At 43.2% G+C, this 16,954-nt stretch overlaps 2 protein-coding genes across 2 annotated transcripts in view; both read left to right on the top strand.

Annotated features, from left to right (window-relative positions):
* The window catches only part of LOC131286883 (septin-1), a 208,615-nt gene that overhangs the window by 45,033 nt on the left and 146,628 nt on the right, over window positions 1–16,954 (top strand). The window lies entirely within an intron of this gene.
* LOC131284966 (uncharacterized) lies at window positions 8,275–8,810 on the top strand. Its single transcript, XM_058313824.1, has 2 exons — window positions 8,275–8,338; window positions 8,419–8,810. Exons 1-2 carry the CDS (start codon window positions 8,275–8,277, stop codon window positions 8,808–8,810), a joined length of 456 nt encoding a protein of 151 aa, XP_058169807.1.

Raw genomic sequence — 16,954 nt, 5'->3', positions numbered from 1 at the left:
CTCTCCCTCTCTCTCTCTAGCTCTCCGGTTGCTTTCCCACTCCAAAAAGGCCAAGGAGAAAGGGCGAAGAAAACAACGCCTACTCAGCGCCACCTCTCGACCGTAATGAATGCAAAGCAGGGCGATGAGCTAGAAAAAGGATTTCTTGACACATCCTTTTTGCGTCGCGATGACTCATGCCGACGGGGAAGGTTTTCCCTGGCGTTTCCTTCGCAACCGGATGTGGGCCTTCATCCGGGCCACCCGCTTGACCCGAGGACGAATGCGTGAAGCGTTTTCTCGGGGTTCGGTTGGGCAAAAAAGGGGCCGTCGCCAGGGGTCCCTTTTCACTTGCGTACAGTGTACGTACACGCTAAACAGCACAGTGGTGTATTTACATTAGGACCGCATGCCCTGTCTCATTCTAACAAAAAAGAAACACTAATACACACACGGGCTCGCGGATCGCTTTGGCATTCCCTCTACCGCTAGAAAACGCACGACACAGGAGGGGGTAAGACGCGAAAGGTGTTGAGATGGGGTGGTACTGGCTTGCGCAGCCCTAGTGTAGGGTACCCCCCCTTCCTAACGCCACTATCATTTCAATCGATTTTCTTCCACACATTACGATGGAAAAGTGTTTTTCCAACGCCTTCAAATATGTTTTTCACAGATGAAAGGAGTAATGCGCCGGGACAGTTGCCGTCGACATTCGTTTTCCTCCAGCGTTTCCTATACGGTAGGGTAGCCGAATTTTCTCGAGCACTCCTTTAACTTGCATTCACTAGTCGCACCACCCTTTCACCCCTCTGTACCCAGCCACACCACCTCAAACACCTTTGTGTGTTCGACACAACGCTGGAGAACGCTTTTCCCCGCTCGCCTGGGCGAATGTGGCACACTGACACTGTGGAAACTTCGGTTTCTTAAGTAGGAAAAGCGTTAACAATAGAACGCTGCACACGTTCTGCTGTCTTTAACGAGAATTTTCCATCGCGCGAACAGACCCTTCTCCAACTCGAGCGCAAAAGAAGAGCAATTGTGAAACAAACCCCTTCCAGTAACCCCTCCGTACGTACGACCTCGACGGCGGTGACGTTTTCCGACCGTTCGCTTGACAAGTGAAAATTAGACTACCCGAATGTACGCAGCGTTGTCGTGGAAAAACACCACCCGCGTTCGGTATGGAGCAAACGCCACCCCATGCGGTAAACACGAACGAGCAGGAAAACGTACGGTTCAAGCGCGGAAAAGCTCCTCTACTCCCAGTGGGGCGGACAATGTCGATGGCAAAAAGAGTAGGAAAACATGCGCGAAAGAAAGGGGTAGAGCTTGGCAAAACAATACTGTGAAGGAGAGAGAAGGAGGGAGAGAGAAAGAGAAAAATACTGCTGTTGTTTTCATATTCCGCTCCTCTGAAACGGTAGTGCTTTTGCGGCGCTGACAAGTTTGACAAGTCGGAAAATGTGACAGTGTTGCCAGAAAGCACTATTACTAGCACCGAAGGGGTAATTTTTGGTGGATTTAGCTCGGTTTCATTGAGTTTGATCTAATTAATGAATAACAATAGAAACCTAATGTAATTAGTGAATAACAATGCAAAATAAGATTTAAAACATTTTCTCTTGAATGATTGAATATTTTTAAATGGTAAGTACTTAAATTGAACAACGATACCGCTTGAAATTAGCCCATCTCATAAGCTGTTCTCATTTTTTTTTTTAACATTATTAAGTGTCGTCTGAACAAATTGAACAAACTGAATCCTTATATGAATTTGTACGTCCAGCAGAAGTTTTGGCACATCACCATATAGCTTTACTTAGACCGGCATATATTTCCTAAAAGGGCCAGATGATTGATTTTTTTCAAAGTAGAACCCTTTGCAATAGAGTAACTTTCTAAATAGTAAAGTTACATAAAAGAGGTGAGAGATAAAAAATTAATTTTATCGTTAAACTTGTCTGAATATTTTCATACTTGTGGTGCTTACGGTGAATTTTAATTTTGTTTTCAACATATAATCACGTGGTTGCGGTTTAGTTACTCATACAAAAATATTTATTTTTACAAATAACGAGCCCAACGCACGGACCTAAGATCTAACTCGTACAAAAAAAGCGCTCGTGGGATTGCCGGTAGGAGGACGGTGATGTTCCTGGAGGTCCGTTCTGCTCCAGACCGTTGTCGAAGGTGTTCTTGAACATGATCGTCTGCTTCACTTCCTTAGCAAGAGAACATGTACGATCGTGCTTTCTCCGGATGTACTGCTGCGGATGTGCTGAAGTCCACGGTGCTGAGAATTGGTGATGATCTGGTGCCGTGAAGATATTGCGTCAGGTAGAACGTGCCGTTGCTGGGAGGAATGCGGTGGTATCATCTATCGGATGTAGCTTCCTGTCTCAGACTGGAAATGAGTGTGTGCTTCCTGCCTCAGACTGGTTGAGTGTAACGTAACTATATATCAGAAACATCTCGTTCACCAATTCACTCTTAATTTTTGGGAAGAAAACAAACCTGACATCGTGAACAAATCCGATGAACATTAAGATTGGTTTTTCTATGAAGCACTTAAATATTCTTACGGGCCTTATAAAATCAGTTGGAGGGCCGGACCTTGCCGACCTCTGACTCAGACATTAAAACTACTCAAAGTGGTCGAAAATAAAAAAAAACTAATCGGCCTAATTCTATTCTTTTTTTTTAACAAATTAAGATTGCGAACAATGAAACAATTGGTTGAACGATAGGTAAAACATGAAGTATAAAGTTCAAACATTACATGAATCCTGGTGGAGCCGCCTAGTAGATATCATACTGCAATTCAGTTGAACGTAATTATAAAATCTATTTGTTTATTCCTTTCATTTTGAGACAGCTCCTATTAGTACCCTTTTTTTTCAATCTACAGAAGCCAAAAGAAACCCAATGCACAGTTCGACACTCATCCACGTTAACGTCAATCCCTACTACTGCATTTCGCATTTCGATACTGCATACTGCATTTCGATATAAAATAAAACTAGCTAAAATGTATGCATTTTGTTTAATTACTTTGTTTTCCTTTATTATCTTTTCCTGTTTTTTTTATCACGCCCTTTCTTTGTGTTGCAACATGAATGCACATATTACTTTTATGGAGACAGAGGTTTCGAACAATACTGCTTATATTCTGCTAGTGAAACCCACAACAATTTGTACCTATTTATTGTCCTTAAATTACAACGTGTTTTGCTGCCCCTGTAAACATTCCACCGGCACTCGTTATCGTAATTACGTTTAACACGTTAAGCGCTACGCGCAAATTGTACTACTTCCCGTTCTGCCAGCGATTCGTAGAAACGCCGGCCTACCCAACGGGCTCTGTCGGCCCGAGCAGACCGACGCCGGCTTACGGGGAAGAACACTGTCGGCCCCACGGGGCCGACGTAGCGCTTAACGTGTTAAGCCGTTCAAGTGGTGCAGAAAACGCCATCATTGAATCTTAGTATGTAGCAATAACTGTCGGTTTAGTAATTGGTTATAATAATTTCAAAGATAAGTGATGGTGACGGTGAACACCCTTCAAAGTGTTACTCATCATAGTGAGTAATCCCCACAATACTCTGCGATTTAAACGATTAATCTATTTATAGCATGCGGCGAACCATATTTGATGGTTGATGCCTGCAACACGAAAGTTTCCATTTCCTTATGATTTGTTTAATGATGATTGAGGGTGTGCTAAGTCATAAGTAATAATGCAAAATCAAAACAAACGAAGTATGGATTAAGCAATGCAATAACCTAGCAGCGTGGTACGATAAGGTTACGGTTCGGTATTAGTTTATGGCGTTTACTCACGTGGTTTGGTTCTATCCTGCTGTGCTTTGCTCGGTTCGGCCATATTGAACCACGTTATGTTGGAATGCACCTCAAAATGCGAACGTGACTCTTCGCCTAATGAGTTAATACTACAAGCGCATCCGTCGATTTTCCTTCTCAACGATTCCTTAATCTTTGGCCCCACATTAGATGAATTGCACTTGGTGATTGTATGGCGGGGTTGACTTATCTCACTGTATTTTAGTTTCTTATTTTTTGTTTACTTCCACAAACCGCACTTTAGTAAACGCTCATATAATGCCTTTTGTTTCCGGTTAGCGTGGATTGCTGCACCCTTCACATGTGTAAACAATATCAATTAAAAAAAGGCAAACGTTAGCATGTGGACATCACTAGGCACGTACGGTGTTACACAGCTAGCACGGAGAAGAAGCTCATTTCGTCTCCACTTAAGTAGGATTTTCTTTGGCAAAGGGTGGATTTCCTTTATGTCGTTCCACTTCCGTCAACACTCGGCGAAACTCTTCTCATATTACACAATGTTGACGAGCACAACGAGTGATGGTTATTTTTTTCCAAACACTTCTGAACACACCGAACGATTTGTGGACGAACCTCTGGACGCGATACACGGTGGCACTATGTAAAGGGTTGATGTATCGCTTGAAATCAAGTGGAATACATCGATTGCCGCTGGTAAACAGTACTTAAACATTTCACTGCACACACTTAATCTAGATATTTGTTTCTTCCCTCGACAGCACTACTCCACACAAATCGCTACCACTCACTGGGGACATCTGGAACATCCTTTTGCTGCGATTCATTGCGATCACTACTTCCGTTCTCTTGAGCAACAACGGCGCGTTCTTGGCCCCTTCCGCGGCTCGTCGTCGTGGTTGTCTGCCGATCGTCGGGTCGCGATTTCATCGGGGGCACCCAAAGCCAATGCTCGAACGGTGGCACAGAGCGTGGCACAGGACACCCGTCCATCAGGAGCGCCACGTGCCGAGTGCGGGTCCTGTGGGCGAGAAAGTGAAAAGTGTGTAAGCGAAGAGTATCGAACCGGCATGACTGTACGACGGCTAAACGACGATGAAAAATGAAACGGACAGCACAAATGTCGTCTGGTTAGTTATGATCGCGCCCCATTAGATGGGTTGCGCCGGGAAACGCAGGCCCCAGGTTCCGAGAACCGTCTACTTATCCACCGGTGGCGAGGTATCAGGATGGACAATCGGTGAGAACCGTAACATGCTTGTCCGTCTGGACCCGTTCCAATGCCAGTCCAATTATGACCGTTGTGGAAAGTTTCCCTTTCCGTTGCTTCTGGGCGCATCCCATTGCGATATGACGCTCGGAGTAAGTGGTTATACGATACGTGGCTTCTGCTTTCCCGGTGCAGCAACTAAATCACACGCGCGGGAAACACCACGGCGGAACGGGGTGAAGGGATGCATTATAGATGAGTGTTACAGCCCGGCGCGAATAAGAAGATGGAATTGGTACGTGGTACGCGTACCACTACCGTCACCCGAGCGGCGTGGAAAAGCTCCCACACGGAAAACCCACGGACGAACGGAAAGGAAAGTAAAAGCTGTCCCAGGCCCGGGAAAGTCCCACAGCGGGGCACCGGGGGCGAAGGTTGGAGGTTGTCGCAGGGAAAGTGGTTCCGATAAATTATTGCCGGTTTTAATTCTATTTGAAAAGACTAGGCCATGGCAGATAACAAACAGCCTTGAAGCGGGGGAAACCGAACAGCTGGTTCCGGTCCTTTGAACCTCCCTTCCGTTTGAACAAGAGTAACTTACGGTACTTTAATGGTGGGGTTGTATTACCTAATTTGAAGCATTCTGTCAGATATGAAATAGAAATGTTTGTAAAACTTTAGATAAATTATTATTCCAAAACGAACATGTCAGCTGTAGGCGCAATGTTATCAGTTACTCAAACTAAATTGCTTCAAAGCCAGACCGTCACTAGAAAGTATATGCTCATGCCCAAGAAGTTGTGTGTAAATAGCAAATAATTGTGGTTTTTCGAAAATGTAAGTATGCCAATTCGAGAACAATTTTACAATCTTGTATGTCATAAGTGATTTTATTCAATAAATTAGACTTATTTTCTTTTTGTGTAACCGCATTAAGCAATCGAACTTTTAGATAAAAACATTCAAAATATCACTGATTGTTATGAAAAGGCGACGTCAAATTTTGAAATACTATCCATTACTCGTCCACTTAACGTATCATACTAAAGCGACTTTCATCATTTAGAACTGAATAAAAGAAAACAAAATAATGTAGACAATCCCTTTTGCTAGCTTGGATTAGCGTATAAAATCAAACTTATGATTGTATGCATCAGTTTATCGATAAAATATAAAATATATCGATAATGGAAGATATTTTATTTATTTTATATATGCCGAGAGCTCCAATATTCTGCAAAAACCTTTTGTAGCTAAATTTATTGTAACTTATAGTAAAATATTTCATTTCAGGCAGTGGCCCCCATGGGCGCCCCAAGCGGAAAAAGGATTTCAATTTTTAACAAATTCATTATTACCTATTGCTGTTTTTCCTAAAATCAATCAATTTTGTGATGTACTTCTCGATGTTTGATTTTTCCAGTGTTGTTTAACAATTCATATTCAATAAGTTAAATATCAAAAGATTATGTAATTATACTTTCTCCTTTAACACTAAAATTACTTTTTCAATGACATTTATTTCTTACGGTTAAACAATTCTACCAAATATTAATGCATGACTTTTTTTGAAATGTTGAGAATGACAAATTTTCTTTTTAATATTGAACATAAATCGCGCCAAAGTTTCAACCGGGAAAATCGCGGTAGTTTTAGTGTTAAGATCCACTTGACGTACTCGTTTAAAAGCGTACCTCATTTTAAAACGAATAACGATTACGAACAATCATTTGGAATAGTATGCAGCGTTTTCAAATGTATGGCCACATCTAACATGATATGTCAAAAATGCATCGCTCGATATCAGATAGATGAAAATGTTCTAGTTTTTCAACATATTTATATTATTAAACTGATCCCGTTCCACTTTATTGTTTGTCGATCATTGATTGACGCATGTTGATGAATTCTATAAAATGTTTGTTTAACTATAAATCTTGACCCTTCGAGATTAAGGTCCCCCGCGGCCGCTGCGTTAAGCCCACCCCTGTTTCCAGGGCTAAAACAATTGGAGCTCTTGATTACCCATAATGTACGCGCTAGCTATGGAAAAATGTAGAGGGGATTTGACTCACGCCAGTATGACAACCTCGGATATGTGTTTCAAACAATCTAATATAAACTCTACGTAGATAGCGTCTTCGTCATGGGAAGTAGGTTCTTTTGCAATGATAACAAAATTCCAACCTTGCCACATAAATTCATAAAACCTTTGTTGCATCGAAAAGTAAACCATCTTTTGTCGCATTGATCAACGAGCGATTATGCTATCTGCTGATAAGCTTCTAATACGCTTTTATCAGACACCAAGCCGGTAGCAACAGCTTGCGCGTAATAAGTACGGTGGTTTCCCGAGGCTGACCCACGACGTCAATTATATTACGATGCATCAATTGTGTGTTTGTGTTACGATACAGGGGGTGTGTGTTGAAATGAAATTCTTGCCCAATAGATACCGGATAAGCGGTGTGCGTGAACTGATGTCCGGGAACAGTCTCGGACCGAGCCGTACCACCATTTCTAGCTTTCCTTCGAAGGTGATCCCGGAACTCCTCGTGCCTCTTGACGGTTTGAAGTCCTGCGACGTAAAGTCCACATGTTTGTCCTCCGTTCGAGGTCAGCGTCAAGATGGATAGGACCGGAAACGGAACCAGCCCCTACCATTCTGAGCCATTGCAACGGAAGTATGCACGATGGCGTGCGGTTTGACAATAAACTGCCGCCATGATGCACATGTCCCTGCGAGGCCCCATGGCGCAATCGTCCATAAAATGTGGCTGGCCGCGTTCAAGGAACCTCCGGCCAGCACTGGTGACATCAAGCGAACGAGACGCGAGTTTCATGTGTTGTTTTTGTTAACCCATTTTCCAAAGATTGTGTAACGGGCGTGCTTCAATAAGCACATCGATAGCACTCGGTAGGTACAGGCATCGAAAGCTTAAATCCCATCGAGAATCATGAAATGTCGTTGATGTAGCATTATCTGTAGACATTGAGTATCGAACAGTGAGTCACGGCTTATCGCATAACGTTAGATTGATTTTTTATCTTATCTGCTTACCTCCAAGCGGTCTCGCAAAAGCCATTCCACCTTCGGCGTATTAAAGGTAAGGTGATGTTACTGGCGCGAAACATTTACCGAACCACCGCGTGCCAGAGCACAAGTACAAGTTCTTTCCGCTGTGTCCGCCGCCTCTGCTGGATTAGTGTTCACTCGTTTTCGTTAGCAAGAAGATAAAAAAAAAACACTACGAACAACAATGAAGCAGTGTGTCGGTGCTATTGCTATCTGCCTTGGAGTAATTCTCTCGTTCACATCCACCGGTAAGTTAGGACTTTGTGCTAGTAAAGTTTTCGCTTCAAAGATGGACCCTAGAATTCAATTCTCTTGTCCGATTCGGTAGCATCCGCTCTTCAGTGCTATGAATGCGGCAGCAACGAAGGCTGGAGTGACTGTCAATCCAGGGCGACCAGGGTGAATTGTAATGCCATTGCGCAGGTATCAATCTTGGACCGAACCATCTTCCTGCCGGCCCAGGCACGCCAGCTCGAGCTTGCCTGTCTCTCGCTGTCCGCACAAGGTACGATCAGCGGCGTAACCGGGTACGCCTATCTTCGCCAGTGCTTCTACAACGATCAGTCGATGTGCACGTTGATCGAAGGCGAGCTGCCCCCGGGCTTCCGAGTGAACACGTGCGAACTCTGCACCACCGATCTGTGCAACGGTGCACGAAGTGTCACGATTGCGTTCTCGACCCTTCTCCTGATGGCCTTTGCCGTGATGCTACGCCAGTGAAAGCGTTTTCGCGTGGTTGTATAGTTAGTGTTTGAATGTCAGTTCTTGATGAATATCAACACGGATGAAAGTTTGTGTTTTAGAAATCTGATAAACGAAAACCAATCTGTTCTTTTCGGAAAGACTGATCGTTTACAGTGGAACTAAGTATTAATATATAATTTCTTCATTTTTTTATTGATTCAAATTAAAAACCAATAAAAAAAAACAGGGAAAAATACAATCGATTAGATAATTCGCCCCTTTCTGCGTTTTGGAACAGTCTTATACCATGCCATATCACATGATCGCTAAGCCACGTGGTATACAGAGAAAATTACCAACGGCACACCATTCTCGATGAACAATGTCTAAGGATTGATTGTGGTGGAAAGTGCAAGGACATTGAAAAGGGATAACGTTCGCTGAGGAGCATGTTCGAGAGGAAAATAATGGATCAATACAAATTGATTTGTATGAACAGTTCGCACAAGTCCAGTGTTTGCTACTTCATTCAATTGTAGTCCCGCTCAGTAGTGCAATCCATTTCGCAACAGCACCGAAATCCTCTTAGGAACTTATGAGTTGAGTTGTTCTTGCAAACACAGATTACGTGGTTGTAATCGATGTGTTATCAATCGCACCCATCTTAACGATTCGCTAAGCTTTTCTTTGCTTTGTGAATTGCACAAGAGCTGCACGTTACACTGCCAGCGTTCTTCCAGCAATAACCCTAACATGACAATTGAGGCGCACACAAAATGGATTCCCCAGATCCACTCGCTCGATCAATCCGGTCCATCAACTAATCGGACAGATTGGAACGATTAATGCCAAGGACACAGATTAAGGCACAGTTGGTTCCTTTTGGTACATATTTGCGATTCATTTCAGCATATTTCATTTTCGGCCTCCATGCCGCAGACGCGCCACTGGAAGGCTAATGAATGTATTGTCCAACCTGGACTTGGAGCTAATCTGTTCCAACGACCTTCAGTGGTAAATTTTGATCAGATATTGCGTCGTTGCCATGTTGACTTAATTTAAAGTGTTTGGAAGAAAAGAACGTTAGCCAGTCAAAATAAAATCTCGCGATCTATGCGAAAATAATTTATTACTTATTTCGAACGATGGTTCATTTAAAACGTTGACTGTCAAGCGTTTTTAGCACACTTTTGTAAGTGCTATCTTTTTTAATACAATTTTTTTATAACATTTGTACATAAACCGATGGTCTTTGAAGGCCAGACAAAAACTCAGCATTCCAAAGAACTTGTTTTTAATATTACTATAGATTTGAAGTTGCATTTTCATTTATTAATGGGTCATACACTTTTGAGAACTATTTACCTCTGTCACACACTTTTGATTAGACAATTAATGCCCTACTTTAACTATTTGCATTATAAGTGAGCGACATAAACAATTTCATACTAGAACATACGAACTATACCACCTTAGATAAAATTTAATATGATTACTTGGGAGCAAAATTTACATACACAAAATAAAAATGTTTTCTAACATTTCTCGGTAAATTTTAAAGGTATTCTTCATGATTTTTCGTTTTTCAATTGTTCTGACAAATCGTATACGGTACATTTTTTATCTTAATAACTTATTCAAATTATTTGAAATCTCCGTGAGTTTCAAAAATAGTTGGATAACGTAGTTTCATGGATTCTAACACTATTGAAAGGCGCAACATCTTCCACAATTAGCGGACCTCTTTTGGTTCAACAAGTCAACACAAGGTTCTGCGAATAATTTGGTAGAATGATAATTGCTTTGTCAATTTATTGGAGCTGCTCAGGATAGCATACATTGCCACATGATTCCCCTGCCGTTGCGTTGCTCTTCTAAATTATGTATAGACTACTTGGAATAAACCGTTCATCATCGCCACCTTTGATGACCTCGTTAAAAGACTAGAGTTCGTACTATTTTGACTGTGGGAACATCAGACCTAGGAGTTCGCTAATGTCTCCAAAATGCCAGCGACGTTCGGGGAGCGGAGCATTCGCATGATGGAGTGGAACCAATTACCGACCCTCGCGTAGCTTTCGCTTCCGTTCCCTTTCCATTGACACATTGTCATTGATGTCTTCCCGCGCAGTAATACAACAAAAAAAAAAGAATGAAACAAATTTCATGTTTTCACGAAAAGCTGTAGGCATTTTGTAGGTAAAGGTCGCAAACAACCTTGACGGTGCATTTGCCACGCACAGCAGCAATAACTCTCTGCAAGGTGACAATGTTTGCTTCCAGAGCAACTCACGGCGCGATCGGAGGGGGGGAGGGCCGGGCCGGGGTGCGGGCCATAAATCGAGCTCCAACCGGCATCATGGCCGGTTCAGCCCGCAGACCCCTCAAGTACGTGCGGGGCCGCACCTCGCTATTGGCGGTGAGTCATTAAAGTTTTACGGCCCCAACCTCACGTGTCAGAAACGGAGAGTCCACCAGAACGACAGCGGACCGGGCGGCCCGGCTAAGGACGCACCCGTACCATCGGGTCCATCGTGGGAAATGTATGCATTTTTTAGTGGCCCAGATTAGGTGCAAATCATTAGGATGGCCCGCGGGGACCGCGTGCCGAATGTTGGCTGTGACGTGGTGCGCTTAGGTCGTGCTGACCCTTCCTTTTTCGTTGCAGGTCGCTTTTGATTACAAGTGACACGTCGGAGCGACTAACTTCCTATTGCTGGCGCGTTTTTTTAGCTGGCTCGAGCAAAGTGCAGGGATTGGCGAGGACGTTTCCCTGTCCTCTTGCACGATATCAAAGTCCATTTGCTTAATTAATGTATTTATATTTCAATGTACCACTCTATGCGTCACGCCGGAGTGGCATAATTTGATTAATATTGTCAAGTGTCGGTAAAGCCGCCGTACGCGATACGATCGATAAGACACAGTTGGTGCCTCACCGGGCAAGCCGGGTAACCGATGTCGATGTCGAACATCTGATTTTACTACGCCGGGTGGGACGCGATTTTCGCGGCCCGTCAGTCAATCATGGCGATAATGTTGCTCGCCCAGAAACGTGCGCATCTATCGATCGTGCAGCGGAACGGTGGCCAACAGGTTGGCTGGATGCGTGTCGGTTACCAACCTGTCCACCCATGGGCACGGTGGGAAGCCCTACCGCGAGCGTTGGCCGGTTGAACTACAACGACAGACCTTGACATCGGACTCAAGCCTGTCGAACCGATTTTGTATGTGTGTGTGTGTGTGTGTTACGCGGAAGCAGGTGGTATGTAGGCTCGAAGCGTCCTTGTTCGTCCTCCAGGAACTTCCCTGGCATCGTGCTTGCGGGTAACCGATACCGTCCGTGGAAGATTGATAGGTAAAGTTCAAACGGAATGGAAACACAGCCCGAGCCAAGGGTCAAGGGGGGCAGTTTTGAAGGAAAACGCGAACAAAAAAAATGGATCGATTTCCTATTTCCTTCCTGGTGCACCGCACTTTTCGACGACATCGGACCGCCGCTAATGTGACCTACTTTTGGACGTGGGGCATGAAGGCGGGCCATCAGCCGGGAGGTTGTCCTATCGAGGTTGTAAAGCAAAACAATAATAAGAGCTACAGCACATCGTCACACGTCCGGGGGGTGGGAGTTCTCATATGGATAAAATCGATGAATCCATGGAACCGAACCATGCATGAACATGGGACACCCGGTGCTTCCCCGGGAAAAAACGGGGATGAGCAATAAGAAATATGTTGGCGGCGTGGTTTATACTGCTGTTCTGACAAGTGTCCGATTGGATAAAACACTTACTGCTTGGTGTTATCGCGCCCGTAGTGGTACCGGATGGCTTTTATGTGCCGTCACCTCACTACGATGTACACTGAACGATAACTTTACGCGAAAGTGAGGTTGGGGATAACGTAACCTAATGTGTGTGTGTGTGCGTCAGGGATATGCAAATAATAATGTGTCACCCAAGTCCAAGTCATGCTGGCTGTGGTTTTCGTAAAAAAGCGCCATCGGTTTATATATTATGGTTGTTACATATTTAAGTATAGAAGTAGCGCCCTATGATGAAAGTCAACGAACTACTTCAACCAACCGTTTAAAACACTCATCCAAGCCACGGGTACTAAAAACGAGGTTAAGTACACGCACGTTTGGCAATCATTTAACGAACAAAAAAAAAAAATGGAAACCATATAACGATATGCGCACAATGTGCGCAATTGTGACACTGTTCCATCGTGCTATTTCTTAACCAGCATGTTTTATTATAATAATAAAAAATTATCGTCCGTTTGATAAGAACCCGCATGCAGCGGGTAAGTACTTCTCTATCAGTTTATGGTGTGAAACATGCGGGGTTTTCCATTGCGTAGGAAAGGGAAATTTAACGTCACTGTTGTCATTCGGATGATGTCAACATCACGGAACAGTTGCACTGCCTACGGACTGGAATAATTAAATCATAACTAATCCTGCGCACCTCCGGCGGGGAGCATTTTCCTCAGTACTCCTGGCTAGTACCTCATGGGCGGGAAAAAACGGGAGATCCCTCGAACGACACTTGCCTGCCGATCGTCGCTCGTGTCGATGAGGACCGAAGAAGCAAAGAAATGTAATCACCAAGAATAGTTTGTCAGTTTATTTTTGCGGTTGGGGACAAATGGCTTTAAGTAGACGGTATAGCCCACGTGTTCTCGCTAGGTCCGGCAGCACGTGCAGCGGCTAGTTCAAGAGCATTCGAGCGAGGAGTAGTCTCTTGACTCGTGACTTACCCCAAACGATAGTATGAAATTATTAAATATCGCGTAATCTCCACTAGGGCGAAGGTGTACCAGCATTGCTGATTGATATTTATCTCTGTTCTTCGGATTTTGGTATATTCTGCCAAGGAGACGGAAACGAGCACCGGGAAAGAGGGGTACGGGGACCAGTTCTTGCAGTACCGATTGCGGGTTACGTTAATGCGACAACGAACCGGTCCGCTTGCTTCGGGAGGTAGAAGCCGGTGGTTTTGTGGCCATTGAATATGTAATGTATTTCGGCTCTATGCTAAGAGGGTACTCGACGCTGGAGCCACTGGTATGAGCAAGGTCGTATCGGAGGATTAGCGTCCGTAAGCTAGTACCTCACGGAATGTTGTGAAATCCAGTTTTTTGGACAGTATTTTTGGTTATTAATAATCCTTGTTAGTTCATTTAAGTTCATATTTTTATTTTATCTACCAACGTAAGCTTTAATGAACAACGTTACAAAACAAAATAAAATGCAAACACCATGTATGCATGATTATTTACAGGACAATAAATTCCTTTAAAAGCAATAAATTCTTACCTATATTGCACTCTGTTTGCTCTCGATAAATTCTTACCTATTTTTCAAATATATATATTTTTTTATATGCATGTCGATTGTGGACAATAAAACTCAATGTGCCTAGGTTGGTGGGTAGCTTCTCTCACCACTGCCCTTCCATAATGTTCAGTGAATCACTGCGCACCGTGTTGTTCCGCAGGTCAGGGCTACAGTAAAATGTTGCCATTTGCTAATTGTGGGAAACGGGCTGAGAGTACCTTACTTCTAACCTTCCCTGGCCTGAGTCGGGGGAAAATTTGCATTTCCGATGAGCAAGGAACAAAGCGCAAGACGGTTGTATCGTAAGGACCGCCGCCTACGGCCTCGCGAGTTTTCACGTCGATCCTAGCAGTGGTCAAAGGGCCATGCCGGAAACCGGGAGGACATTAGCCGTGAACGTGGTTGGAAGAGAACAGCGGTCGTTTGTGTTTTTGATGACAATTGATTTTATTACGGTCCACAATTTTTTCCCTTTCTTTCCTGGTTTCGGCAATCCCAACCAGTCGGTTGTTGGGTTGAATGTGTGCCACGGAACCACTGGAAATCTGTACGCTCGGAATCCGGAAGGTTTGCGCGGTGCACTGTGGAAAGGAGAACATATTTACTAACCTCATCCGGTCGGTGACTACGTTTCTCGAGTGTGTGTGTGTTCTTTAGTGCCATATTGCGCTCGAACCAATGGGCTGCCAATTTAATATAGAGCAGCATGCGCCACGGTCGATCGGATCGAGCAATTGACCGGATTTTTTCTGCACCACACCGTAACCGGCATTCCGATCCAAGTGGAGCAGACACTGAGCCGTGTGGTGGGGGAGTTAGGGGGCTTTTAACGCTTTTTCGCTTCATGCTAGACCATCCTTCAAAAAAGAGAAATAATGTTTTCGATAAGCAGAGGAGGGGATCTTTCAATTCCTTCGCCCCGCCACCAAACCCCACTGACTTTAACTCGCGGTTTTCGATGAAGGCAAAAGTCGACCTTACGCTGTTATCTCACCTTCGCTTGTGAGGTGCAAACAGTTCGATTCACTGGGCACTGAGCTGGCGGAGCGTGTAGAAAGTAAATGACATCATTTTCACGCATTAAACTTGTACGAGGCGAATGGTGGACGAAGCAACGCAGCGCGAAAACTCTAAATTGATGGCTAAAGTGGGGTATTTATCTGTAGATTCTTCAACATCTTTGCTTGTTGAAAGCTTAGAGCAGAGGTGTCAAACATGCGGACCGCAAGAACGTTGGATGCGGCCAGCGATCCCTTTGAAACAATGCATGGAATGTTTTCAGCCTTGAGTAATGGCTTTCGTTAGAATGGCAAAACATTGTTGTTAAAAATTTTCTATAACAAAAGTCATCCTCACCATTAAATCACATTACACCGACATATGGCGTTGAACATGAGCAAGGGTTTTACACAGATTTTCGACAAATTCGAGACAAGCGAATAAATCTGAACTTTCGCAATGGAATTATAGAGGTGTAGCAGTGTATAGTATTATAAACTGAGCAACGGCGTGAATTATGATAATCAGCAACGTTTCTAAAACCTTAACTGCTGAAATCAAGAGAATGTTCTTTGAATTGCCCAAACCTGACAATTACCTGAAATGAATTGCAAAGACGAACAGAACAGATGTATTTTATTAATTAATGTGTTTTAGCACGCAGACGAAAGTGTTGTTTTTTTACCAGTCTTGTAACGAAGACCGACTGTTATAAGAAACAGTCGGTAAGACCGCGTTTTCTAAACGTGACAATGAAATCAAAATTCGCATTTTAAATTTCGATCTGAGTTTGACCCAACAAATACAGTGTGATCGTTAGTTATCCGTGATCTTAGTTTTGATTCATTCGTGAAAAAAGTTGATCTGTTTCCCAAAATTCGATAAAATGTTAGCGGCTAATTTAATTAAATTTGAATAATTTTGAATAAGCTTTTTGTAGGATGCACCAGCTAATGTATACTTCTTCGTGTGATTTTTTTAAAAAGCATTTTAATTCACTGGAAACAATGAGCAACAAGAACTCCGTCGTAAGCGCATTGAAGATATGCAACCGTTTTCCAAATTCTAGCGAAATCATATCTATTGTGCTTTTTGGTGGAGAGTTAACATAAGTAAAAGTGCACAATTACTGCAGCCAACTGATTGCTGAACATCTGTAATTTCATTTAGAATGCTCTTGTAGTTCGTCAACTTTGTTTGCCATGAACACTATTTACTTGTTTGTCTCGAAAAATCCGTCATACATGTTTGTCGGCATGATATGGAATAATGGTGAGTATGACTTTCTTAAAAAAAGTTCACTACACTAAGTATTCGCTGTCAGCCATACTGAATCATCATATTATACCTTATTTGACTGGAAATTGCTCATATGATGATAGTACTTATCTCAAAAAATAACATACAGCTAATAAAAATTTGGATATGATTCATAGGAAATTTATAAAAGTTAATATGATACACTACAAATGTCAAAGTATAACGCATAGCTGACTGTTAAGTTAAAAGCACATTGATTAGAACCTATTTTCATGAATCCAACCAATGCTACGATTTTGCCCGTAAACCTATTTTGGGAGGAAATGCGGCCATTGGAGTCAACTGAGTTTGACATCACTGGCTTCTTAGAGGTTCTTTCGCCCGTACGGGCGGATTAGAGCATGATTGCATCATTTCTGTCGAGTTAGCAAACACATATGAAGATATTGTTGTCACCAAGTACGTGTGGTTTACAAGCGGAAGTGTGAAAAAAAACATAGTGTAAATGGAGACAAGATCAGCAACAGCAGGACTCATTCCTTCTGGGGAAGGAAACGGATCGTATGCATGAACCGAC

This window comes from Anopheles ziemanni, chromosome 3, assembly GCF_943734765.1.
Source record: "Anopheles ziemanni chromosome 3, idAnoZiCoDA_A2_x.2, whole genome shotgun sequence".
NCBI classification, from domain to species: domain Eukaryota; kingdom Metazoa; phylum Arthropoda; class Insecta; order Diptera; family Culicidae; genus Anopheles; species Anopheles ziemanni.
Note: the sequence above shows the minus strand (reverse complement) of the source record. Positions and strands in the feature narration are given on the sequence as shown.

What these genes read in the sequence shown, in the direction of transcription:
- LOC131284966 (XM_058313824.1), top strand. Translation starts at nt 8,275, where the DNA reads ATGAAGCAGTGTGTCGGTGCTATTGCTATCTGCCTTGGAGTAATTCTC. An exon ending in TCTCTCGTTCACATCCACCG is followed by an intron (nt 8,339 to 8,418) that starts GTAAGTTAGGAC and finishes CCGATTCGGTAG; the next exon opens with CATCCGCTCTTCAGTGCTAT.